Consider the following 27338-nt stretch of genomic DNA (forward strand, 5'->3'; position numbering starts at 1 on the left):
ACAAAGCAGAAGACATGAAAAAAAAGGCATGATGTATTTGGTTTGTTATTTGTTCAATAGTGACGCTTTCTATCTAACTAGTACTGTGCCTTTTCAAAATGTGCCTGTTTGAAACGTGCCGAGTGCTTAGCCTGCGATATTGCTGCTTGTAGCTTTCTCCAGAACCACTGTACCCCCCAAAATAACTTACAGACAGACAGACCCCAAAGCAACTCAACTGTATTCTGACTTACTGTGTACTTCCACTTCGGAAAAAAACTTAAAAACTGTGTGTGTCACTTACCTGACGTAGAAAATGTTAGTGGTTATGTTGGAGATTCAGATTTTACTCATAAATTATACAAATTTACAGCTCACAGCAACTTAATATGGTATAGTGTCTGGCTTTTGTTTGATATTTAGTGTCGCTTAAAAAGGTTTCCCTCATAGCGAAATGATCGTAGGGAATTAAAGCTGGGCTTTTATTGTGAAGGGTAGACGCCGAAGAAGTGAAGCAAGCGAGGTTTTTTTTTTTTTTTTTTACCTTTATTGTGCCACCCTTTAGTTTCATTTATATTTATTAATATTCAACACTGACCAAACAGCTGCAAATTCCAAACGCCAAGTTCATTTGGTACCCAGCAATACACCTGCCAAGTGCAAAGTAGACACACACACGTACACACACGTACACACACGTACACACACGTACACACACACACACACACACACACACACACACACACACACACACACACACACACACACACACACACACACACACAGGAGAAAGAGTGCACTCGCACCCTCTCTTCACACCTGTGCCTAATAATAAACGTGACTGATATCTTCTGATAACTTATGTGCACCAGTGTGCTGTTCTCCAACTTTAGAAAAAAATAACCTATTGTGAGCTTAATGGTCTCCAGGTAGTTCTTAAAATATACCATCAGTTCACCGTGTGCTCACAGCCATTGTCTGAAGTTCATACTAATCAAACACAGACTGTTTCAACTTTGAATAAAGTCTTTAAATACATGGCCGGTAACAGGAGCAGCAGATGCTGCGTCTGCAGCTGCAGTAGAATAGTCAGCATGCCGGTGATCTGATCGGTCACATCAAAGCAGCGGCTTGTGCTCTGCCGGAGGAGAATAAAGACGCAATGCACTGGACCATTGTCTCTATTTTCCCTTAGGTCAGTAAAAGCAGTGTAAAGGCTAAAACGCAGCCATGGCCCCCCGGGTTACAAACATGACATGAAACATGAGCGTGAACAGTGCTGTGGGGGGGATCTAAGCACACATGTTAAGTACAGTACAGTGAGTCCTATCATCAGGGAGGGCGCAGGAGGTTGCTCTTAACACACCACCGTCTTATCAGAACAAATAACACACGTCACGTTTCTGTGCCCAGAGGGGGGAAGGAAACACTGAGACACCAAAACTTACGAGAATAAGGGAAGCGACACAACATTATAACCCCTGTTATCAAACCCAATTTGGTTTATTTACAATAATTTGATTTTTTGTTTTTTGTAATGATGGGAATAAACCCAAAACATAAATTTTCCTCAACCACCTCATTCCTGGCATTCAGTTGCCATGGAAATCCAATGTGGTTGCATGTTCAGAGATCAAAGTGATGGCGCAGAGGCAAGGGGAAACCAAATACACACAATTCAAAGCAACTTCTTCTTCCCTGAGGTGCTCCTTGGTCACCTTAGACATATATATTTTCACACGTGTTAGATGGGGATACATACAGCGTGTTTTTTTGTTTTTTTTAGGTTGAGAAACGGCCCCGACAGCGACAGAAATCAGAGGTGAGGCTGACTCACCGCTGCCATCTCCTCTTCCTCCCTATCTCCCCCTCTCCCATTCCTCCACTCCACTGGCCCCTCGCATCAAAATAAGATAGTCATCTCCATGGCGGAAGCTTCGCCTTTCTATTGACGGCTGTCTGATGCGCGCATTATCATGTCCGATCTGGGCTTTGACAGGCCGACAAGGGAGAGGCTTGTATTACAAGGGGAATCAATGGCAGTAGGCCATATCCCTATCAATAGGCTGCCACAACTCTTTTTGCTCATGCTGCCCGCTCTGTGACAGATAAGATGCTTTATCAGAGAACAAATAGGGGGCGGATGAAGGAGTGGGGGATGGATGTGGCAGCACAGAAGCATGTTAAAAATTACACAATGTTGATTCTAATATAATAGTTGATGACGATGTTTGATCTTCATTATTAACAATATTGATGCAAGCTAACACAAGCAGTGCAAAAAGGCTGGAGGTCCCACTGTTAACCCTCTCCTTTAATATAGTGGATACATTACAACGAAATGAGCTCCAGAATAAACTTGTAGAGCCTAAGCTACATGCCAAATTATTTTCCTAGATCAAATATTGATATTTCGAAATGAACACCCTTGTGTGATTTTCTTAGCGGCGTCCTGTAGTCAGCATATTTTTTTTTCCAGTCCTTTCTAGCTTTATGGGAAAATGAAAAGGTGAGTGAGGAGAGCAGGGGGAAAAAAACAGCTGGGAAGAAAAAAAAAATGCATTTAATTTGTTCACCATCACCGTGGTGTGTTGGTTTCAGCAGAATGGGTTACGTGCCGAGTATTTCTCTTTTTCTCAAGGACCTGCTTTTGTACACAGAGCAGCGAGGGTTGCTGGCTCACAGCAAACTCTAATTGCCCTGAGGCCATAGGCAGCCACTTTCAAACAGGGTCATTCATCTTCCCATGGAAAAGGAAATGGTCTTTGGCCCTGATCCTTAATCACCCCCCTGCCGCAGTGTACAAGGTCATCAGGGAAGCCCTGTGACAAACACACTCACACACTAGTATGGACACACACGTGGGCGCACGCGCGCACACACACACACACACACACACACACACACACACACACACACACACACACACACACACACACACACACACACACACACACACACACACACACACACAGATTGAGGGGGTAACACGTTCTCATTCCCATCTCGTCAACATACCGAGGCTTGGTCAGGACCCCTTGGCGTCACTTTTCAACGTGTGGGGTAAAAACATTTTAGTTAGGGTTAGGAAAAGATCGTAGGTTGGGTCAAAAGATGTATGTTTAAGTGACATACAGGAAAAGAAGGGCACACGAACCCTGGTCTCCTGGGTGAAAGTCCTGTGTTGTTGGGGGTGGGTGGGTGGGTGGGGTGGTCACATGGTGAGAGACACATGTGAGGTGAGCAGAGAAAAGATGGAAGAACATTTCTGTGCGTGCCATCCTCAGGTGAAATTGGAGCAGCAATTACAGCTCCGAGTTATGGTTTGTGTTACCGTTTGTGGTTCTCCCTTCAAAGAGGAAGTGCAGAATTCAAGTGGATGCGGTGGTGAGCTGCGCTGAAAGCCGTGACCAAAGAAGAGGCAGAGAGAAGATGAGAGCATTGGGGAAGAGGAGGAGGAAGTGAGGACAGGACAGGAATGGAAAGGGCTCCATTTCACTGAGGATCACAAGACATTGGCAGAGACTAGTCCTCCAACAAAATAAAGGCAACAGTATCCCTGCTTGGAGATCAGCACAGGGGTGATTCATAAAGCCAGAGACACCAGGATTACTTCAGTAAATCAGGCTTATTCGCACAAAATCCAGTTTCATTAAGCAGGATCAACAATACTTTTTAAGGGTCTTTTTTAAATCTTAATCACTTTCATGTTGCATTTTACACATTCTTTTTCATTTCATTTCATTTTCATTTCCAATTAATCTTCAGATTATTTTCTCAATTATTTGCTGAAAATAGTGAAAAATGAACATGATCATAATTTGCTTGTTTTGTTTGACCAATGAACACAACCCAAAGATATTCAGTTCACTATCACAAATAACAAAAATAAACAGGAAATATTCACATTTGAGAGGCAAGAACCAGTGACTCTTTGGCATTTGCTATTATTATTAAACCAAATACCAAAAACGTTGCCAAATAATGTTCTGAATTTTAATTCCACTTTGCTCATACTGGGCTTGAATCCAAGATAATATTACAAGAGAACTCTGCAACAATCTCATTTAACAGAGGAGCAACACATCTGTACTTCCTGTGTCAGATTCTGTGCCCACGGTGTGTGCCAACTGTTCTTTGTCTGTAGTACTGTAGTGATCTGATCAGTTTTCTCTCAACTATTTTATCTCAATGTACATTTTTCTCTTTAATATATGCTGCTCTGTGGCCGTGAACATTGTGAATTGATGTGATCTACGCCTGATGTCCTCTTGAGATCTGTGTTATTAAGTCATGCATATACATATTTTAACAAGGCATGAATTCATCTGATCTCATTAGTTCTGAGTTAGATTTATGAAACAAGTTAATTCTGGTTATTTAGGCTCACCTTATCCAAGCTTTTCACAATGAATTGAGCTTTTCTTTGCCTCCAACGCAAAACCCCAATGAGTTCACTAACTTAATATAGAAAACAATGTTGTTCTAATGGTATCTCCTGTTGTAATAATGCATTATCCACATTGTGAATGCTGTTGATTGGCTAAATCTGGGAAGTCTTGTGTTTGGACTGTTGTTTGGGACTTAAGGGCTTTATAAATGAACCTGAGTTGACCTCACTAATTGTAACAATACAATCTTTAAGTAAGACGATATGATCAAATTGGAAAAGCGATTGGCTTTAATGCAGAATGTGTGAAGTATGAAACAAGCAGCTGAAATTGGACCTCACACTTCCTCCTTGTGGACTGCATTTTGAGCTCCCTTTTCAATCCATTCCAATATTGCTATATTTCTTCCAGTCAAATGCTATTATGACTTCAAGACTGCTATACCAAATCAATGTAGGCGTTATGTAATGGCTGATACTGGCAGCTTTACATCTCCCAAATTAGTCGGGGGTCCCATTTGGGTTCAGTTCCTAATGAGCACAAACCAAATTAAGCATTCAATATAGTCTCTTTTTTTAGATGAAAGTTGAAACGCAATCACTAACCAATAATTATTTAAAATATTGTAGGTCTGAGCCCTCCCACAGTACCTCAACATGTTCACACACATGTAAGGAGGACTAACCATGCATGCATGCACGCACACAGATCCATACAATTATCCTTCACTCATTGCTGTTAAGAGCAACAGGTTTAATTGTAGTTTGCAGGAACTCTCTGCGGGAAGAGGAGAAACATTACTGGGCCTTGCTAAAAGCTCAGCTAAGCAATGAAACGGAACACATTATTGCTATGGAACATCAAAGGCTGCGTCTGTATGATACATATTCAATTAAATCCTACTGACTGTGGTAGACGCATGGTGCATTCACAGAGACCATAATGCACATATAGATCTGTCAATAGCCTCGCAAAGACGTGGCCTCGCTCTCTCACATACAAACATAAATTCACTCACATCACAGGCTGGCAGCAAATATATATTCACAGTACAGAGATTCATTACTGCCACTGTGGAGTGAGTCACCAGGTGTGTGAGTGCTGCTGTAGCTCAAACAAACCTAAAGTTATGATTTATTAACACATTAAGTACACAGCAAGGAACACAGGAAGCCTCATTTGATAGGGAGGCACCTTAATACTTCAAAATTGTGGTACGTTTTTGTCTTATAGAGATAGGGTTGGGTATCGTTTGGTTTTTTTTCGATTCCGGTGCTAAATCGATACTTTTAAAACGGTGCCGGTGCCTAAACGGTGCCTGAACCGGTACTTTTCAATAAAGTAAAAAAAAAAGAAGAAGAAAAAACAACAGTCTGACTTGTTTATTGCTAAGGCCATGGTCAAAATTAAAGATTTAATAATAATGTAATAACTATAACAATAACAATAACTTATTTCACCAGTATATTGCTGTTGAACCCCAGATGGGAAAAGGGTATTTTACAATTACTGTGAATGCACCACGAGGCTACCTGTTTTAAGTGAATGCACCGTCTGTGTTGTTTAATTCCGACAATGGCAGCTGCAAGTGAACGCACCGTCTGTGTTGTTTAATTCCGACAACGGCAGCTGCGAGTGAACGCACCGTCTGTGTTGTTTAATTCCGACAACGGCAGCTGCGAGTGAAAGCACCGTCTGTGTTGTTTCATTCCGACCATATAAACATACTGTATATCTATGAATTGCGACAACGGCAGCTGCTGCTGCGCTGCAGAGCAGACTGTTACATCCCGCTGTTGAAGTCCTCCACAGTGAAATACAGTCACACTTTACACTGTTTAACGTTAGCTGTCAACATTTTACCGGTGTTTAATCCAGCTGCTAGCTAAAGGTAGGCTAACGTTACATGCTGTCAGGTGTAGTGTAAAGTCAAGCACCGAAATGAGGCACCGAAACCTTCGTTCTTATTCGGTCTCGTTACTACCGTTTACGTCGGCACCGGTTTCCCTATTGGCACCGAGTTTCGGTACCCAACCCTATATAGAGAATTAGGTAAAACAATCAATGTTCAACATAAGTTATCTCTGACATGTTTAGCCCTATCTTGGCACAAAGACAAGAGGTAGCATAAAGCTAATTTGCTAATTTGCCAAAGGCACAAAAGTCAAATAAAAACAAGAAACATCTTCCAACATCTCTTATTTACATGTTGTATCTTGTTAGCTATCAGGCTAATGACCACCACATCTAAGAGTCTGCTGGGTTTTCTTCAGAGTTACAAATTTGGATGAAGCCAGCCACTTAACGAGGACAGGATTTCTGAGTTGCTGTAAGCAGTAAATGTAATATTTATCTTCTCATGCATCCTTAATATGGACATTTCCCAAAATGTTGGGAGATCCATTTAAAGCAGGACAAGTACAAAAAAAAACCCTAGTAAAAATAAGGGAAACTGCTTGCATAATCCTGTGTGCCAAAAGAGAATGATGCAGAAGCAAACTGGGACAGTGCATTCAGTAGAGTGCAGATCTTCAGAAAACAGACTCCCAAACAAAGAAGAGTGAATTTACGTCAATTGTTGCTAAGGCCAAAATATACGCCCGTCAAAGCAGCAGCAACTATTTTACAACCCAGCCATGTGCCCCTGTCCCATTCTAGCCTCGCTGCCCATGAAAAAACGACCCCCACTCGATCCTTTATTGTACATCCCGGCTCACATAGCAGCTCTACAGTTAAGATGGCAGCAAAGATAACAAAAACAGAAATCTATTCACCTCATGCCCAAATGTAATGGATCATAACAAATGGGTTATGTAATTAATCTGCAGATGCACCGGTTCAAAATGAGAACAAACTTTTTTATGGATGTCAGTTTTTTTTTAACTGCTCCTCAGATCTCTGCAGGGTAAATCCAGACAGCTAGCTAGACTATCTGTCCAATCTGAGTTTTCTGTTGCACGACTACAACAACCTTTGAACGTACATGTTCCACCAAAACAAGTTCTTTCCCGAGGCTATTTTTCAGCGGCACTGTTGCTTTGTCCGGCGCCTAGTGCCGCCCGAGACGATTGTGATTGGTTTAAAGAAATGGCAATAAACCAGAGCATGTTTGTCTCTAGCTACGAAAAGCCAATGAGCAGTCAAAAAAACAAGTTCTTTAACAATTGTAAAGCACCACAAACACAAGAGGTATTTAAGCAGACAGTCCTAAATGTGCACAGGCTGATTGGTTGAGTAGTATGTGAGATTAGCTGCGAACAGACAAACGGATACATGCTTGCACAGACGACCGAACGCCCGATCCCCTCCAGGCTTACGCATTGCGGAGTTATTAACTCCTAGTAGTTTTTTTTAAAGAGGAAAAGCAGTAACTTCCTGTCTGATAAAGTAACTTTGAAAATGCTGGCAATAGAAGTTTAACTTTTATAATAGTTTTGTTCCCAGAACCGTTGTGCTGGAAAAAAGTTAATTAAATACCACCAAGAGTGTGGGATCTCACAGAAACCTAGCAACTTTTTTAAAATGGCTTGGCACAGGATTTAATACCGACTGTTCCACTTTGATAATCCATGCAAGTTTACTGGCATGTGCTAGGGGATAGATGACATCAGCACCCAAAGAAGAAGAAGAAGAATGTGGATTTTAACGACATGCAATGCCTTGAATAACATTTGGGATGTTTTTTTAAATCCACATTCGTTCGGTTTAACTCAAACGGCAGATATGCTGTATTATTAGAAGGCATTTAAATTCTCTTGACTAATAAACTGATTGGTTAAAGTTAATTGCATTTAATCATTTGCATAGTTGAAACTGGCATTCATTACCACTATCAGCGTTTTGAGGCTGCTAATCTCACTTAGTTGCTTCAGTTGTAAGTTTGAGTTCTTAGTCGGTGTGTATGGCGTTATAACCAGCCATCCATCTCTGGAGGCAACACAGCATGAAGTGAGCCTTTATACCACCAAGAGCTGATGTCCTGATGTCCTGCCGGTCAGCTCAGAAACAAACTGCTGCACAGTGTGTACGTGTTTGTCTGTGTGTGTAACTGATGTGTGCTGTTTGCTTGCCCCTTGGTGTGTGAGTGCCCCGCCGTGACAGTGGAGGCTGACAAGACAGCAGGTTTACACACACACACACACACACACACACACACACACACACACACACACACACACACACACACACACACACACACACACACACACACACACACACACACACACACACACACACACACAAGAGCATTCCCGGAGGATCTATATAAGCTGTATTGTGAGGCATGGGGGACATCCATTATAAAACCCCTGTGGTTCAAAAAACCCTGGAGCTAGCTACTGGTTCTCACACACTGAGAGACAGACTGCCCTGAAAACACACACACACACACACACACACACACACACACACACACACACACACACACACACACACACACACACACACACACACACACACACACACACGACCTACAGACATGAAATTGCAAACATCAACAAACACGTTCACACAGAGAAGTCTAATAGAAATAGCTTTTTGTACACATTCTCTTGCATGAAAAATTCATAAATAAAGTCACAACCTGGTGTTGCATGCACACTCCGGCGACAGTGAAGACAGACAATGCATGACAGTGCTGGAATAAGTTTGTCATGTTGATGGCATGGTTGGGGCTATTCTGCATCACACATTAAGAATGCTTTGATATTCTCTAACAATGTGAGTGGATGTGGTTGCAACAGCTGAAAGATTGTGTGTGTGTGTGTGTGTGTGTGTGTGTGTGTGTGTGTGTAGCTTAATGTGGTCGTGCATGCATGCAGATGTGTGAGACAAAGATCGAGAGAACACTGTACGAACTGTGTGTGCGCATGCATGTGTGTGTCCCTTTAATGAGCCACACACACACACGCGCTCTGGAATAGCCTCCTACTAGTTAGACCTTTACACAATTACTGGCAGGTCTGGGTGACGGCGAGGGAGGGTGATCACAGAGACAAACTGAAAAGAAAACACACACACCACACACACACACACACACATCAAGCAGACTACCACGTAGAGACACGCAGCATGCTGCACAGCGCCTTCCTCACTACCTCTTGAAGAGAGAATAAATCAGTGATTATCATATATCCCCAGGCGTTAAGCAACATCCCTGATTTAGTTTAGATAGACAGAGTAGAAGAAGCGAGTCGAGGAAAAACAGTGAGAAAAAAAAAAAAAAAGAACCAGAGTATCATGGTAGCTTAGTGTGCAAAATCTTATCTTGCAAGTCTGCGAGTTGATTCTGGGTCATGACCTTTTTTGGTGCGTTTCCCCCTGTCTCTCTAAACTTTCCCTTCCATCATACATACTATCTATCAAAAATAATCTGAAAAAATAATCTGAAATAATACAGAAATCACACCGTGCCAAAGAAGACTCTGTCGGTTCAAAGCAATATTGTCATCATCATGGAATGTGTATCCAAATGCTTCTCAGCAGAAAAAAACCCAAATTAAACTGCACACAATTTACCTCTCATTTTCCCGTCTCCTGAGCATCAGGCCAGTTGAAGATGATGGACGCGAGCAATTTCTTTGAACACGGCAACCATGCAAATCACTTTCCGTGTCTCTCCCTCAGCTGTTTCCCCCCACGGTACGCTAGATTGCAGCCTCCTGTACTAATTGTTCCCAAATATCTCAGGCCAGCAGCACAAGTTAATTGAGAACAAGAGACGTCGATCTCCCATGATAGACATACTTGCAGAAATTAGTATTCCTAAAATGACTTCCCACATCAAACCAGCAAGCATTAAATCCATTCTTGGGTTCAACCAGAACTCTGCAGAGCTGAAGAGCTTAGGTAGCCGGCCGCTCAACAAGCGGCACCTGTTAGTTTATTGGGATTTTTCTCAGTCCCTAAATGAAGTTCTGGGTTGTTTTAAATGCTTATCAGGACCTTCCATACATTCTAGATTACCAGTATGCGTAAATGAAAGACTGACATTTACATTATCTATCACCTGGATTGATAATCAACAGGATTGAAGAGAAAAAAATAGGGTTTATGAAATGACTGCAGTGAGGAACTTCTTATGCAACACCAGCACTCTTGCTCACAGGTAGCATACATAAAAAAAAGGAAAAGAATGGGCCTCCAAAATGCTTCAATGATTTGATCGATGCAGCAGAACCAGAGATAGCGTCTCTTCTTTTTCACTCACTCTTCTTCTTTGTCAACAACTGATGACTACATTACCCACAATGCACCTCAACCGCCGACAGTTCTGCCTGAGATTTGGGGTGTGTTATGCTAGTAGCGGCTAATGTAGCTTCGAGCCAACAGACAGCAGAGACGAGGAGCGGGCTACAGAAGTCAGAAGTGGTAAGACGGCTTCTTTCTAACTACACACCCCCAGATTTCTTTTCTTCATGTTCCTCATGTAGTCTTATTGCTTCAAGTGAATCACTTAGGGCAATTTATCAGATTTTGCACATCTCCCTGTGGATCCACAATAGGCTTTATATAACCCCCCCCCCTTCCCCCACCCCACACACACATATGTAGTAGTGCTCCCTAAGACTTGTAAACTGGCTTTGATGTGTAAAATTGTTGGTGTTCTCCTTTAATGGGAGATCATCTCCTATCCTCCTTTCTGGCTTTTCATGCTGCAAGCTACTAGCAGAATTTTAATTACGTGTTGTGTAACTGTCAGGCCATTTACATTTCAACACCAACCACTTATGAACACCGGAGCTCAGACAGAGCTCATGTCAAACTGTTTATTCTTTTGGAAGGAACGAGTTGCTTGATGAAAGCGCTACGAGACTAAAACACAGCTTAAAGTAAAAAGGCTTATTAAAGGACAATATTTATTCCATTATTCTTGTTTATATATATCGACCATTGCATTACTCCTTACTAGACTTTATTTACTTGTCTTGCCAAGTCAATAAAGAACTAATTAATATATTTATGATGATGGAGTGGAGAAAAGTAGAGTGAGAATTGTTCACAGTGAACTTCTCAGTTGTTTAGTGTGATCAATAGCAGAGATTTAATGTGCATAGCTTACATACAACATTAACAGTAACATTATCTTTCTATTATGTTACCATGGTTATACCCCCTATATAAAGCTAACATGGTTAGCATTAGTCACCCTCCTCTGTGGCACATGATCAAAGAGATGCTCCGACTGTTAAACGGATGAAAGACAGAATGATGACTCGGGTTGAATCTTCAGAAGATAGGGAGGCTTTATGAGCAAGATTGTGTGCGGGCGTGGCAGTATCTTCAGCTTGTTGACATATCTAATGCCAGGCCTCTGACCATTTCATTTTTATAATATCCATGAAGAAACAGATGTGACGTGGCAAAAACTAGTGCTAGTTCTATCTTATGAACTTCATTTATTAAAATTGTCTATATTGCTAAAAAACTTTTGTCAACTGAATTCTCTCAATACAAAATGTATAAATACTAAACAATTGAACTGACTACGTGCAGTTAACATTGTACTGTCTGTAAGCAGAATTTTGAAGATTTTAGAATGAGCATACGAAGTGGGGTTTGTTTGCATACCAACCTTTTTGAATTTATTTGTGTGTTATAATAATCAACTTGCTTATTTTTTACTTTATTCTTTTATACATTTTTTTTAAGCTTTCTAGTCCCATATTGTCCCCTTGTACATGCACATTAGCGCACTTCCTACAAACTTAAAATTAGGGAGCCAGTCTTTTTTAAACACTAGGAAGGCTTATTATTTTTTCACTGATTCAAAACATACAACAATAAGTAAGTAAAAAAGGCATTGCATGTTTAGTGATGATAGTGATGTTTACTTTCTTTTTAAATACAAAATGAAAATAATGACACCTAAATAAATTTTTCAACTTGATTCATGTCAGTTGAGCTGAAGAGAAATCTTGAAAACATAATCTTTTTCTTGTCTACACTAGTCTTTGGTCGCCGAGTGGACCACCTGATCTACAGAGTGGCCGAGTAACACAGTGACAGAGAGAGTAAAGGAAAATGAAAAGTGTCTGTCGGTACGTCCCAGCGGAGCTATCATTAATTAAGCGTGAGATTGCTTCTCTCCACTTCCCACCCCTGTCTCTCATTCTGTTGATCCTGAGATGTCGAGGGATTCGCCACTTCTCACCTCTGTAAAGGAAACAGCTAGTGTTGGTGAAGTGGACCGAAAATAGATGTGCCAGAAGATACCAAAACACACACATTTAATTCTACACGTACATACTTGCGCGCGCACATGCCCTACTCCTAAAACAGCTGCACACACGCTCGAGTTCAGCTCTGTGTCAGATTCCAATAGCTCTCTTTCAGCACTGCAGTACATCACTAATGATAGCTCAACTCCCTCACCTCCCCTATACTACCCTGAGGGGTGGAGAAATCTGCCAAACTGGTGCAGGTCCTCTCCTTACCTCTCACACCACGGTGTTTGACAGCCAACTTGGGACCTGTAAAATTAAAGGCCTTGGCAAATGAAATTCAGTGACACAGCGGTGTGAATCAAAGCAGACACTGCCGTGGGAGAGTGTGGAAGAAGAATGAGCAAGGCACGCTCTGGGAAGGCATACAGAAGTGAAGTGAAAAGTTAAGGAGGGCAGAAAACCACATTTTTACTGTTAAGTTACCAAAGTGCAAGTTCATCGGGCAAATAACAGCCCCATCCTGGGTATTGACAAAAGAAGTATAGCTTCATCATTTCACCTTGAAAAGGAGAGTGCGTTGTATAAAAGCTCTTTCATACTGTAGCACGCATACTGTAGCTTATTGACTGCATTGGATATTAATAGCCTATGACACAAAAATGCCATTTTCCCAGCGATGCCACGTTTATTTTTTTCTCATCTGATGTGACCTTGTTGATGGTGCCGCAGACGCTGGTGTAATGTATCTCAGCTCAGTCATCATCATCGCAGATTACTGATGCTACAGAATGGATATGGACCGCTTTTGCTCCAGAACTTCAAACCCAACATACAGTATGAAGGCTGGACACTAGAGCTGGGACGATATATTTTGTTACGATTCGATTCTTTCATGATACATTTTCTTTTCCTTCTTTAACAAAAACAAAAGTTGAATAATAGACTTCAAGAGACAATATATCTTAAGACATTTCTAACAATTAACAAAAAAAATGAACATCATCAGTAAGTGATTCTGCACAAAGATTGTTGACATTTGAACTTAACTGCCAAACAAATACAACCCCCACTTCAGAAGGTCCGCACCCCAGATTCACGGACAGATAACTACCGGCCGGCCTCTCCCCCTCCCTCCCCACCATCAACTGTTGCTGCGTGTTGCTGATTGGCTGGAATAGTGTTTTGTAGCTTGTGCACTCCTTTCTGTTTGTTTTCAATTTACACAGCCAGGGCTGTGTATTAAAGGGATACTTCACCGATTTAGCATTCAGCTTTGTATCAGTAGAAACCCGATAGTATTTCTGAATGACCGTGCCTCCCTCCCTCATGTCCCCCTGAGACGAGAGATTTCTGCATTTGGGGCCTGGAAAAAATCTTCCGATGACGTAAAATGACGATTTTTGCGTCATTGGAAGATTTTGGGGCCAGAGGCAAAGGACTACAGCCAGTAGTAGGATCTACTTCCGTATGTTTTCAACACGCCCACAGGGTTGACTGCCGAGTTCGCTGCCGAGGTATTCGAATGAAAACGAATGTCAGCCATCTTGAATCTTCGCTAAACAGGCTTGCGGTTTTCAGCAGAAAACTTTTACAACAATTATCTGCATTCAAACTACCGGACGGTGTACCACCGGGATACATCGGTACAGATCGGAGAATATGGAGGAAGCGTATTACAGACGCAATACCGGCACACTACGTGAGCTTCGCTGCACGGAGACCAGCGGTGTCGCTCAATGCCGCTAGCCGGCTGAGGGACATCCTCATCGGCTAGGTGGAAAGCTAACGCGCTGTCCACCTGTCCCAGCCATCCTGCTTGCAAGTGTCTGCTCATTAAACAACAAGCTGGACTACATCCTCCTTCAACGAAAATCCCAACGTGAGTTCAGTGACTGCTGTGTTTTTGTTGTTGTGGAAACATGCCTGAACAACAGTGTACCGGAACCGGGTCTATCCAGCTACCAGGCTGCTCCCGCGGCCCGTGGGGGGGGGCTGTGTTAAACGGAACGGTGGAGAAATAAAATCCAACTAGCTACTGCTAACTGCTGGTGGAGCTTGTGACTGTTAAATGCCGACCATTCGACATTCCACGCTAATTCACGGCTGTGTTTATACTCTGTGTTTAGCTACACCAATGCTAGTATGCGTTAGCTGAACTTTACGGATCCTGCTTGCAAGTGTCCGCTCATTTAGACCACAAACTGGACTACATCCAACTTCAACGACACTCCCAACGTGAGTTCAGAGACTGCCGTGTTTTTGTTGTTGTGGAAACCTGCCTGAATAGTGTACCGGACTGTCCAGCTACCAGGCCTGCTAGCCCTCCGAGCTAGAGATGCTCTGTCGCCAGGTAAAAGAGGTGGGCTGTGTTAACACCGAGTGGTGCAGAAATGTGGTGATTTGTATCCATTTAACTGCTAACTGCTGGTGGAGTTTGTGACTGTTAAATGCCGACCATTCTACATTACACACTAATTCACGGCTGTGTTTATGCTCGGTGTTTACAGCCCACCAAGTGCTAATGCTAGTATGCGTTAGCTGAACTTTACGGAGCCTATAAAGTGTGTGTACAAAATGTAGCCTGTTTCGTATGTCGTTTTTATATAATGTCATTTTTATATATGTTAAATGTGTAACACCACTTGAGTCACGATGAAACGTTGTTTCGTGTATATGGTTGAAATGACAATAAAACACGCTTGAGTTGAGTTGAATGCCTCTGTCGGTCTGTCAAGCGGTAGGCGTGGCTATGGAGTGGACTCAAAGCAACGAAGCAGGTGCATTCTGGGATTTGGTGTTTTTCATCCATATAAGACCAAAACACATTTTCTGGCTTTTCTCGGCCTAGAAGGCACCAATTTAAAAAAAAATTTCACATTTCTACTACATAAGTGACCCAATTTAAAGATATATTCAGCTTTCCAGCGGTGAAATATTCCTTTAATGGCATGAACATTTCACTTCATGAGGTTTTTTAACATTAATATGAGTTCCCCCAGCCTGCCTATGGTCCCCCATTGGCTAGAAATAGTGATAGGTATAAACCAAGTCCTGCTCCACCTTTGAGAAAATGAAAGCCCAGATGGGCCGATCTGAGGCCTGTACTACGAAGCAGGATTTGGCGTTAACGAGCTAACTTAAGGCTCAACCCAGGATTTTCTGTACTACGAAGGTGGATCAGTTGTTATCGGGTTCAATCGCCGTGGTAACTCATGCTCAACGCCTAACCTGGTCGGGAGCAGGTTAAGTTGGAGATCAGAGATCAACCGGTGTAAAAGCACCGCCTACTGACCAATCAATACTCGGTTGATAACGGCGTCACCGCTCTTTGAAGACCAGGCGGAGCTCGGTGCACTGAGCGAGAGAGAGAGGGAGAGAGAGAGGGAGAGAGGGAGGGGTGCGCATATAAAAGTTAAAACATTTAGAGATCGACAACCCCGTTAACATTCCCTGATGGGTATTTTTATGAAATATATATATTTTAATGGGAGGGAATTTACATATCCACTATTTGTCGGCGTCTTGAGCCGTGTGTTGCCAATGCGCACATCGGTTTTAATTATGTTTTTATATGTTTTATTTGCTCTCACGATCGCTTCCCACTGCCAGGGTTGCAACTGATATCATAGGCTAAAGCAACGACAGTTTATGGAAAGCACAAGTGTAATTATGGTCAGATCTTGGTCCTGACTGATGGGGAAGTGATATTGATAAGAGTAATTTACGCATCTACAGCGTCGTAAATTTTTTTTTTGCCAGCCTTCCTTCCTGTTTTAGGAAGCAGCGACTGTATTGCGTTTTCCCTGAAAAACCAAGTCTGTGTTCTTCATATTTATGTAGAATTATAGTTTGCTCTTCTTGTTTAAAATATGCGGCTCTGGTAGATGTTTGCGATTGGTCGTGGTGCGCAAACACCGCCTCTTTTATGTGAACGCGTGTGTCTCTAGATTGGACAAACCTGGGTTGATTGAACTTGTTGATAACCACCTTCGTGACACCCGGTTATCCGGGACCGCAGTTGTTAGGGTTAGTGAAGCCGGATTACTGAAAGAAATCCAGGCCATGTTGATCTTGCTTCGTAGTACAGGCCTCTGGAATCTTCCCTTTCTGTGGTCATAAGGGGAAAGGTTACCTCCCCTTTCTCTGCTCTGCCCGCCACCCACAGCTGCTCAGAGAATTTGGCCCGCCCATGAGGAAATAGAGCTACAACCGTGGCCACAAGCTGGTTATGGCCACACCCCCACTCTCCACATTGCCCCACCTCTCTCCTCCTCAATAGCATTTAAAGCTACAGACACAGAAATGGCACGTCCTAAGGAAAGCTCATTGTGGGACTGGCTCTAGTGGCTGTATTTCTGCACCAAGGCTGAATTTCGGGGAAGAGACTTCAGATACAGTATTAGGGGACCGCTAAGGTCTATATAAAAGAGACTTCAGATACAGTATTAGAGGACCACTAAGGCCTATATAAAAGAGACTTCAGATACAGTATTAGGGGACAACTAAGGTCTATATAAAAGAGACTTCAGATACAGTATTAGGGGACCACTAAGGCCTGTATAAAAGAGACTTCAGATACAGTATTAGGGGACCACTAAGGCCTATATAAAAGAGACTTCAGATACAGTATTAGAGGACCACTAAGGCCTATATAAAAGAGACTTCAGATACAGTATTAGGGGACCGCTAAGGCCTATATAAAAGAGACTTCAGATACAGTATTAGGGGACCGCTAAGGCCTATATAAAAGAGACTTCAGATACAGTATTAGGGGACCGCTAAGGCCTATATAAAAGCATCCAAAAAGCAGCATACCTTTAACACCGGATCTATTTTCAGCACACACAGAAATAGAGAGCTAAGTGACCGTGAGGCGATATTTACTAAATTTGACAAAAAGTGTGTTGGATTAACATCACTTACTATACCTTTAAGGTGAATTATTGGTAAAAAAAGAAAAGAAAAATCAATTCTAAGAGAAATAAACTATTTTAAAAACTGTTGCCAAAAAACAATTCACGATACATAAGCGAAGCGATTTTTCCCCCAGCCCTACTGGACACTGGGTCTCTCTTCATCAGTTCTTTCCAAATAGTGGATTTCGAACAGCTCTGACTCTGCCCTCCCCACGCTTGCACTGATATAGACATACAAGTGTCAGCACTGACATGAGGGGCCATCATCACTGTACGTCAGGCAATCTGTTGTTGAGGTGAATGGGCTGATAACAGTGGTCCCTGTCTGTCTGTCGTCCAACAACCAACCAACCTCTCCCCCCAGCCCTGTCTCACCCCCTGAGGGAGAGTTATTGCTTTAATATGAACAACGAATGGTTCAATTTGTCCTCTGGGTGTCAAAGGACTGCTCGGCGTGATTACTTTCTTGGCACTGCCGTGACATTCATTGGCTTGGACTCGGGACGTATTGGAGAAAAGCCTCGGTTAGGCTGGACGGGGTGAATGACAGCTAAAGACGGACAGAGACAGAAAGAGAGAGAGACAGAGAAAAAGAGAGAAATGTAGAGAAAGGGAGCAGCGGCAAGGCTCACACCTCACTGAACAGCAGCACTTCAATCCTCGATAGAATGAGAAATACGGTATCCAATATGGTGTCACAAAAAAGTCACAAAAACACATAAAATAGTGGAGGAGGGACAAGAGCCCTTTTTGTTTGATATTTCACTTTGTCACATTTTCAAACCTGATTATCAAGAGAACAAAACTGTCTATCTATATATGGGAAAATGCAACTGAATGTCACTTTACACTACACTCTGAATGGTAAACAATGGGTTTAAGGTAGTTGTTTGACATTTTGAGAAATGTTATTAGCTTTCTTTTTGAGAGTTAGATAAAAAGTCTGATTCCACTCTCACATCTGTATGGTAAATATGAAGGTGGAGCTAGCACCCGGTTAGTTTAGCTTACCATTAAAACTGGAAACATGGGGAAACCTAGTTAGCTTGGCCGCGCCTACCAGCACCTTTAAAGCTCTAAAACTAATTAACAGGTTATATCTTTTTGTTCAATCCATACCATCACTTAGATTTAAAACGATAATTCACTTTGTTTTCACAGGTCACAGTTATGTTACTGGGATAGTAAGATTAGAAATAGTCTGGCACAATTCTCTGTAATACGTCAAATTGTAGTTCTTATACTTAGTTGTATGTAAACAGATTAAACAAATGAGATATACTGTACTCTGTTAAAGGTATAGTAAGTGATGTTAATCCAATGCAGTTTTTGTCAAAATCATTGAATATTTCCTCACGGTCACCTAGCTCTCTGTTTTCTGTGTGTTCAGACAGAGTCAGACTAGTCGTTCAGTCAGGATACAGCATAGAAAATCAGCTTAGGAATGTAGGAAATATTGGATAGGATAGAACAACATAATGTAATTCTGCTAAATAAAACATCACATTCATTATTAATTTCACTTTGCACGTTTTCATTTTAAACAAATTGTTGCCTATACGATTACAATACACATTTTCTATCATAGGCTCAGACTGCCACTTTAAAAAAAACAACAATTTCATTTCTGGTTCCATGGTATCAGAATTGTCATTGAAATCAAATTTGTCCGATTGACAGCACTCTAGCCCAGTGGATATTAGGAAGTAGTGTATTTCCCTAAAATGTTGAACTATTACTTTAAGTTTTGAATGCATTGTTGTGTGTTTCTATTTTGATTACACACAAAGCATTATTAGCATTAGCTCAATTAGCATGTGATCTGGAACATCTCAATGGTATCCATGTTTGTTCCAATGTTTTTTTCAAGCATTGAAACACACCGAGGTCAGAGGTCAATACCAGACGTCCACCTTTGAATTGGAACACACGACACACACACACACTCACACTCAGCAGCACGCGCATCTCTCCGCCTTACCTGAATAGTGGGCGGGGAGCGCTGTTTGCGTGTGGTCGTCGTGGAGAGCGTGGTGGTGGTCTCGATAAAGGTGGTGGACATCTCTGGCGGCACCGAGGTGGTGGTGCGTGCCGCGCCTCTGCTGACCGGCACGTCGCCCACCAGCCGCACGCTGCCGTTCACCTTGATGTTGGCGTGGCCCTCGGCGGCCATGTTGAGGACTTTGAGGCCGTTGTAGTATAGGCCGGAGAGCTGGCCCTGGTAGGGCCGCTTCCGGTCGTTTCCGCCGATGGAGATAGTGGCCTGGGTGTTGAAGATTGTCAGCTGCCGGCCTGGCGCAGTGGGGGAGGGAAGAGAGTATGAATATGTTTATGACAGAGAAACCTGAGCCAACAAACACATAAAGCTGTCCTGAAAAGCTCTAATTTTGCTTTTAAGGGGAACTAGACTTCCACTGCGAGATAGATGCATTAACGGAAAACAAAGACTAAACATGTCTGATAACACTATTGATTTACTGCTTGATGAAATGAGTGTGGGTGGAGGTAAAATGGTTTAAAGTGTAATGGTAATGCAACATGCTTTCACACCGAAACAAAGTAATTACAGTATTAGTTTTTAACAACCCCACCTTTCTGTTCATTTTTAAAAGACTGCAGCTATTTGCAGTGTTATCTACAGTGGGAAGGCTTTTTCCCTTTGACACACTAGAAAGAGCACCCTGAAAGAGACTGCTAAAAAACAACAGACACGGCTTTATCGTACGGAAGCAAACACATGCAGGTGTGAAAAAAAATACATTTGAAAAATGAGCTGGAACTAGTTCCACAGGCACTCTTAATATTCTCTGGACAAAACAGTGGACTCGTGCAGTAAAATGATTAATAAATATGTTTGGCATATTATGATAAAGTATGAGCAATACACACTCACTACATGTCATGGTGAATTTCATTAGGAGAAGCCTAAATATCATTGTCAAAACACACAGCTCATGCATTAATTATAGAATAAGAAATACACCAAAAGTTCGCAATACAGGAATCATAATTAAAAATCTCATTTATATAATTTACATACAGAGAGCACCGCACCCTTGTTATATTGCGGCACTTGCACAATTATAATACATATTACACTGGGCATGGGAATGATGACAGGGAGAGGACGTTCATGTCACAGAAGCGAAAAATGAAATAGCACGTGTGGAGTCATGCATGCAGCAGTAATGGGATTTTTCATACCTGTCTGTGTTTTAGCGGTTGTTAAAGGGACTTTATAATCAGGTTAAGATGTTTATGTGCAATGAACTTTAAATGCAGTTTATAATGATATTATGTCGGGTAAGAAAATTTAATACGCACCAAACAAAAAGAAGAGGGGGGAGCAGACTTTTTAATCCCCGCCAATGTTAGAAACATAAATGAGGTGCAGATTTGATCATCTCGGAGGGCAGCGCACCTCGGCAGGCTCAGTGACGCTTTTTCCGTCAAAAAAAACTCCAATTAGCTCTCCATCACCAAACATATGAGGATTTTATCTTGTGTGATGTGTATAACTACAATCAGATAAATTACAGCAGGGAAAAGCACCTGCTGTTTGGGAACGTTTCAGGGGGATACGCCCGCTGATTAGTTTGTTCTCAAACATTGCAGAAGATTTGAGCCGAGGGAGCTAATTCCCCTCTCAAAACAATGGGCCTACTGTTGCCGCATAGATAATGGCATCTTGGTCAATTTTGCACAAAAGATTAGGAGTACAGTACTTGACACTTAACATCTTATTGTTGCACTGTTTATAAAAGCTCTTCCCAGTCCCTTTAACTGGACACCATGATTCAACAAAATTGAAAAAAGATGACAATGACAAAAAGGGCAAAGAAATAAAAACAAAAACAAAGGAAAGAACAAAAAAAAACTGCTCTGTTTTACTTGTTTTTTAAAGGGTTTAAGGGGTGGTTATTCATTCTCAGTGGTTGAAAGGGAACAAGCCGATGAAATGACAGTAAAGAAACATTCTAGAAGTTCGATAGAGATTTACCTTTCTCCTGAAGCCAATCTTCTACTGGCCGGGTATATTTGAACGGGATTTTCTTATTTGCCATTTGATAGCGCTCAATGTCGCTGTTGCCTTTAAAGTTTGAAAGTTTAACAAACAGCTTGAAACAGTCGGCAACAGCAACAGACACATCACACATTTATACAGTGGTTTATAATGAGTTTTATCTTTGTTTAGAAATATTTATAAAAGCTTTATGATGATTTGTTTCTTTTTCAAGTAGCTTTAGTTTAAATGTTTAAAAGTCATATTTATATAGCACACTCCACACCAATATTTAACAACATATCCATTGATTAAAAGCACAACACACATCCATAGCAGTCATGGAAAAGATACACAACCTGCAAGAAAAGGTAAAAAAAAAAACACAGGAAATACATCACATAACAGGAGCTATAACACATCCATCAAATTACATAATAAAAAGAGGGATATCTCTGAAGCAAATTGGGGGGTAATTAATGTGCGCTAATTCTCCCACTGGACACCAGCTGCTTTTACATTTCAAGGGCCGAGAAATGATTCGGTTTAGTAGCTTATTTGGAAGGAAGGAGTGGTAGCGGGTTTGCAGGGGCAGGGGGGTATCGATGGAGGAGGAAGTGGTAATTTAAAGTACTGCTGCAGGCCTATTGGGAGGGGAGTCCCACCGAGACACAGATTTGAGGACAATGCATACAAATGAGATCATTACTGACATGGTGGGAGGCCTTTTGGGTAAAAAAAAAAAGCCCTGCACCCCGGCTGCCACATTCCCCTCTTCGGGGAATAGCTAACATGCTCCAGGTATATGGGAATTAAGGATAATAGGCCGCCTGTTTACAAGGCATGTTGAATGTGTACTTAGTATTATTTCTGGACTGATACAATTTCCCTGTTGTGTATGCGTCAGGATGCAACATTTTGTCTGACAATCACAGAGGCATTCCCTCTGAAAGGGGCCACGAGTTTGCCGACACTGAGAATTGATAAGTTCAGCTCTGTCTTCAAATACTCTGAGGTAGGACAAAAGACTGGGAAGCCTGTATAGAATTATGAATGACACCATCATGTCACTCGGTACCCAGTTGGGAAGATATTTGGAGGAAAAAAAAAGGCACCAGTACGGCGTCATTTATAACACAAGTGAAAGGGCAAGGCCTTCTGGAAATGTGTCTTTTCTAGCTGCCAGAATTCTCTCAGGTGATTTATCTACATCTCACACTCTCTCTCACACACACACAAACACACAAACACACACACACACACACACACACACACACACACACACACACACACACACACACACACACACACACACACACACACACAGGCTATGATATCTTGCTCATCCTCATAGCCATAAATCTTTCATAGCATCTTCATGTTCTTTCCTGGTTTTTCTTGTTATTTGCTGCATACCTGATTTTCGAATTGTTCTCACCTGGTGATTACAATTGTACAAAAGGTGTGAGCACACAGCTGTTACATTAAACCTTAAAAAAAAAAAATAAGACTGTCCTCCCCCGAAAAACGCTCACGTAAGTCGTTTGTTCAAGCAGCAATAACAACTCATATTTATGTCTGTTGTGGCGGTGCCCTCTAGTGGCCGTAGTAATCATGACGGATGCAAAGCAGGAAGTAAGGGGGCGAAGTACAAGAGCGTTAAATTCCGCGTAAGGAGGCACTTTGGGGTGGACTTTCACCCAGGAGGCTGGGTTTTGTGTCCCCTTTGAAAATAAAGTTTTTAACTTTCTGGAACAAACGGAAGTGAAGTACGTAACAGATGTACTGATTTGAACTCAGTTCTAAATCGTTCTGGTGCCTAAACGTAACCAAACTGCGATCATTTTACAACGTTGCCAACGTAATAAAAACCAGGACCATTGTGTTCTCTGGCTCTCTGGTGTGGTGGCTTGTGCCTCGGGGATAGAGTGGTCACCCCTCAACCACAAGATTGGCGGTTTGATCCCAGGCTCAATCCTACATTGTGCTGTGTGTATGTGATGAATTAAGACCTTACAACCTACAGTATATATCGTCCTATTGTTTGGAGGACTTGCTGTTCATTAAGCCACATATGCTGCAAAGTAGTTAGGTAAACCAAACGCTTGTCTCAGATTCCTCTTCCTTCTATATATTCTATCGTTCCTCTCTACCTTTCAGAAAAAAAACCCAGTCAAGTGCTCAGTTTAAAGCCAGCTGGAAGGAGTGTGAGTGTGGATGTGGCTGCAAGGGAGCTTAAGGAGCTAAAGGACTGTGTCTGCAGCGTTCCAGCAGGTTAATCAGCTACTAGCAGGGCTCCCTCCCCATTCCTTTGATCTCGAGCAGGTTTTAGGTGGCAGCCAAATACACTCTCCTCTGGACAAGGGCCACAGAGGGAGGCGCGGTGGTTGCATGTGAAACCAGAGCACAGACGGAAAGGTGAGGAGTTTGGGGGGAGGTGGAGGGAGGAATAGATTGGGGCCGGGGGGGCGGGAATAACAGGGGAGGAAAGAAATGGAGCATCTACAAACCGCCACTCATATCGACTCAGCTGGAGGCAAATCACACCTGAAACTGATAGAATTGGGTATAAGCTGGGCCTGCATTGCTAGTGGCACGCTCTCAGGTATAGCTCTTACATTGTTCTGGGTGATTAATGAGGTGACAGTCCCCCCCGTAATGAATACACCACAAGCTAATTGTCAACCTAATGAGAAAAATCTCTCCAGTTTGTCAATTTGATATGCAATTTCTAAAGGTGACTCCAGAATGGATGCCCTTGCCAATAAAAGCACTATTGTTTATTATGAAATCACTCTGCCTTCAAGGTTTTTGGTTGGACACATATTTCCTCAAAGATTTTTCATCCGCCTCTCAGTACAAAGAGCAAAGTGCAATTTAGCACCATTATGTGTTGGAGGTTTCGTCACTGCCAGAGGTCGCACATACTGTTCAACTATGCATTTAATGATGATAATAGTTTGAGTGTTTGATATGTAAACTTTGTTTAGTTGTTTTCTATAATGGTTTTGTTGTGAATCTCAGGCACAGACAACCCCATTTCACATACACAGTCCTAATGAAGCAGACTAGCTGCGTATTAGAGAGTTAAACTCTTAAAGAATTAAAACATTTTGTTAAGTCATGAATATTTAATGTTTTATGTGCAGATGAGCTGGCAAACACATTTTAAATAAAATACTCTTATACAGTCTACATGATATACGTGTGTGTGTGTGTGTGTGTGTATATATATATATATATATATATATATATATATATATATATATATATATATATATATATACACACACATATATATATATATATACACTCATCCTGGCATAAGAATATGGAGCAGTTTTGATGGTGTCTCATGTTATAATGCTCATGACATGTTTTATCTTTTACACAGTGAACTTTAACTACACTTTAAAAAAAATTGCAAATATAATCTTATCACAATATCTGTCAGAAAAATCTTAATTTGATTTTTTCCCCAAATCGTTCAGCCGTAATATATACATTTCATGTTTCACCGCACGCACATGCACAGCTGAGTGGCTGAATGCAATTTGTTGCCGTCTCTGTTGTTGGGACCAGCAGTTGTTTAAACCTGTGTTCATATACAGTTTGTGCATGACTGTTTTACCCTTAATGCATGTCTCCACCATTTTTTTCTCCCAGCCAAAACAATGTCTAAATGTTTCCCCTTTGGTGGCAGCTATTCAGTCAACACAAACACTGGCACGGCGACAGTCATCTGCCAGTCGGCCGCTCCGTTCTACTCAGTTTGCTTGCCAGACTAATCTCGCTGGGGTTCCATCAGAGGGCCAGTGCTGAGAGCGCATCAAAACTGTGAAAATGGCTACTGTGACAGGCTCCTGGCATTCTCTCTATTTGGGGATGATGAGTACATTTGATATACTGCAGCCCTGTCCAAAAATCATCATTCCACAGCTCAACTCCATAGCTAGCTGTTGCAGCCCCCTGGTTATGAATATCCTGCACCCACCTCCTTCCAATCTACACATGAATTTCATCTGTCTCTCCCCTCTCTCTTTCTCTCTGGCTATTCATTCGTCTCCCCAAGTCTCTGTCTATTCTCTCTTTCTCTTCAGCCCACCATCCATCCAGCTATCCTCATTCTATTTCTCTCTGTCTCTCCGCAATGCAATCAGCCATCCTTGCTCTTCTCGGCAGAATCAGACCTCTTCAGCTACAGCCACAATCCTGGTATAATTTATCTACTTTTCACTCACTCTTTATTCCCTTTCTCTTCTTCTCTACCCATCTATCTGTCTATACGTCAGCTCTTTCTCCCTTCTGTCAACTTATTCCAGTCATCTACTCCATTAAATGCCTCTGTATTCCCTCCGTGGCTGCATTTCTCCTCTATTCACCCATGTCCCTCTGTTTCTCTCCTGCTTGCTTTCCCTCTATCCTCCTTCCATTCTCTCTCAGACGTCAGACAAAGCCAGGGAGTAAATTCATCATTTATCAGGTCGCTCTGAAATTTATGGTGTTGAAAGTATGAATTAGACTGGCGGCTTCCACCCTCAGCTTAGTCTGAGTTCTGATAGCGACAGAGATTGTGTCTCAGATAGGGCTAATCATGTTTGGCCCCGGGAAGGCGTGGGGATTTATCTCGTTCCCGAGGAATTGTTTTGTCTGAATTTCAAGACAAAGATTGGCAGATATCTTGAAACGGTGCTACTCAGTGTGGCTGGTTTCAGGTTGTAGGAGTCGTAACAATGTGTGCTTCAGCACATGGATAAGGGTCTTTGTTGGTTTGAGTGCATGTGTGTCTGATTCTGATTATGACCAACCCTCTTGCGCTCACCACAAATGATGGAAAACACACACACACACACACACACACACACACACACACACACACACACACACACACACACACACACACACACACACACACACACACACACACACACACACACACACACACACACACACACACACAAACACACACACACACACACACACACACACACACACTCCCCGAGGCCCAAGCAGTGTAGTTAGGCCAATGGTCATTCATCTGAGACAACGCCTGAATCAGAGCCAGCTCCAGCAAAGTGTGATGCACAAGTTCCGCCTGGCTTGGTCTAGTAATTCTTTGATTCAAACTTACGCATAAAGATCATGTAATCCAAAATCAAAGAATACAAGGATTCAGAGTGTTATATAAGGGAACTGGAACCCTTTAACTAAACAAGGACAAGCCCCTGCAGTAATGTGGGCTGTCACAAACGACACACACGACTGTAGGAGAGATGCGCGGCCCTGATGAACACACGAATGGAAAAAGGATGAGAAACGCGGATAAAAAAGGAATGTGAGGACACAAAACAAAAAACAACGGAGATTTGAGATTAGCGGGGTGGGGAGGAGCGAGTCAAAGCAGTTGACACACGTACACTCAGCGCCCACACACAAACACACACTGAACTCACGTAAGCTGTAGAAGCCTGATGGAACAGCTGCTGTATGGGATCAGTGTGGTTATATTGTTGTACAGAAGAATGGGACTGAAGTCTTATTCCTCAATTGTCCCAGCATGCAAATTCACTATTCTTATCTTGTAAAATTGTTTGTGATAATTACTGTAGTGATGGGCTCTTTAGAATAAATATTAGTTTACAAAAAACATAACCTTTGCTCCTGAGATGTATGCAGTGGTGTAGTCTACGTGATACGCAGGTATACACAGTATACCCACTAAAAAAGCTCCAGGATTTCCATATACCCACTTAAAAATGTGCAATGGTACGTAACAACATACTTTCCATTATAATTTTGATATATTCTGAATTTTCATCTGTGTTTTTTTTTTTTTTTTTGCATAGGTTAAATAAAAGGTATTTCGTAAATTGGTGCATAAAAG

General features: G+C 42.0%; 1 protein-coding gene across 18 annotated transcripts in view; it reads right to left on the minus strand.

Moving 5' to 3' along the window:
• The window catches only part of nrxn3b (neurexin 3b), a 330684-nt gene that overhangs the window by 18389 nt on the left and 284957 nt on the right, over positions 1–27338 (minus strand). For 15 of the 18 annotated variants that reach the window (XM_039781084.1, XM_039781082.1, XM_039781098.1 and 12 more), the window contains 2 exons: positions 21452–21541; positions 19433–19743 (listed from right to left, as the gene is read on the minus strand). In XM_039781084.1, coding sequence (XP_039637018.1) covers positions 19433–19743; positions 21452–21541 — 401 coding nt within the window. The remainder of the gene's footprint in view (positions 1–19432; positions 19744–21451; positions 21542–27338) is intronic. The other 3 variants (XM_039781091.1, XM_039781093.1, XM_039781092.1) reach the window with 1 other exon arrangement.

This window comes from Perca fluviatilis, chromosome 18 (assembly GCF_010015445.1).
Source record: "Perca fluviatilis chromosome 18, GENO_Pfluv_1.0, whole genome shotgun sequence".
NCBI classification, from domain to species: domain Eukaryota; kingdom Metazoa; phylum Chordata; class Actinopteri; order Perciformes; family Percidae; genus Perca; species Perca fluviatilis.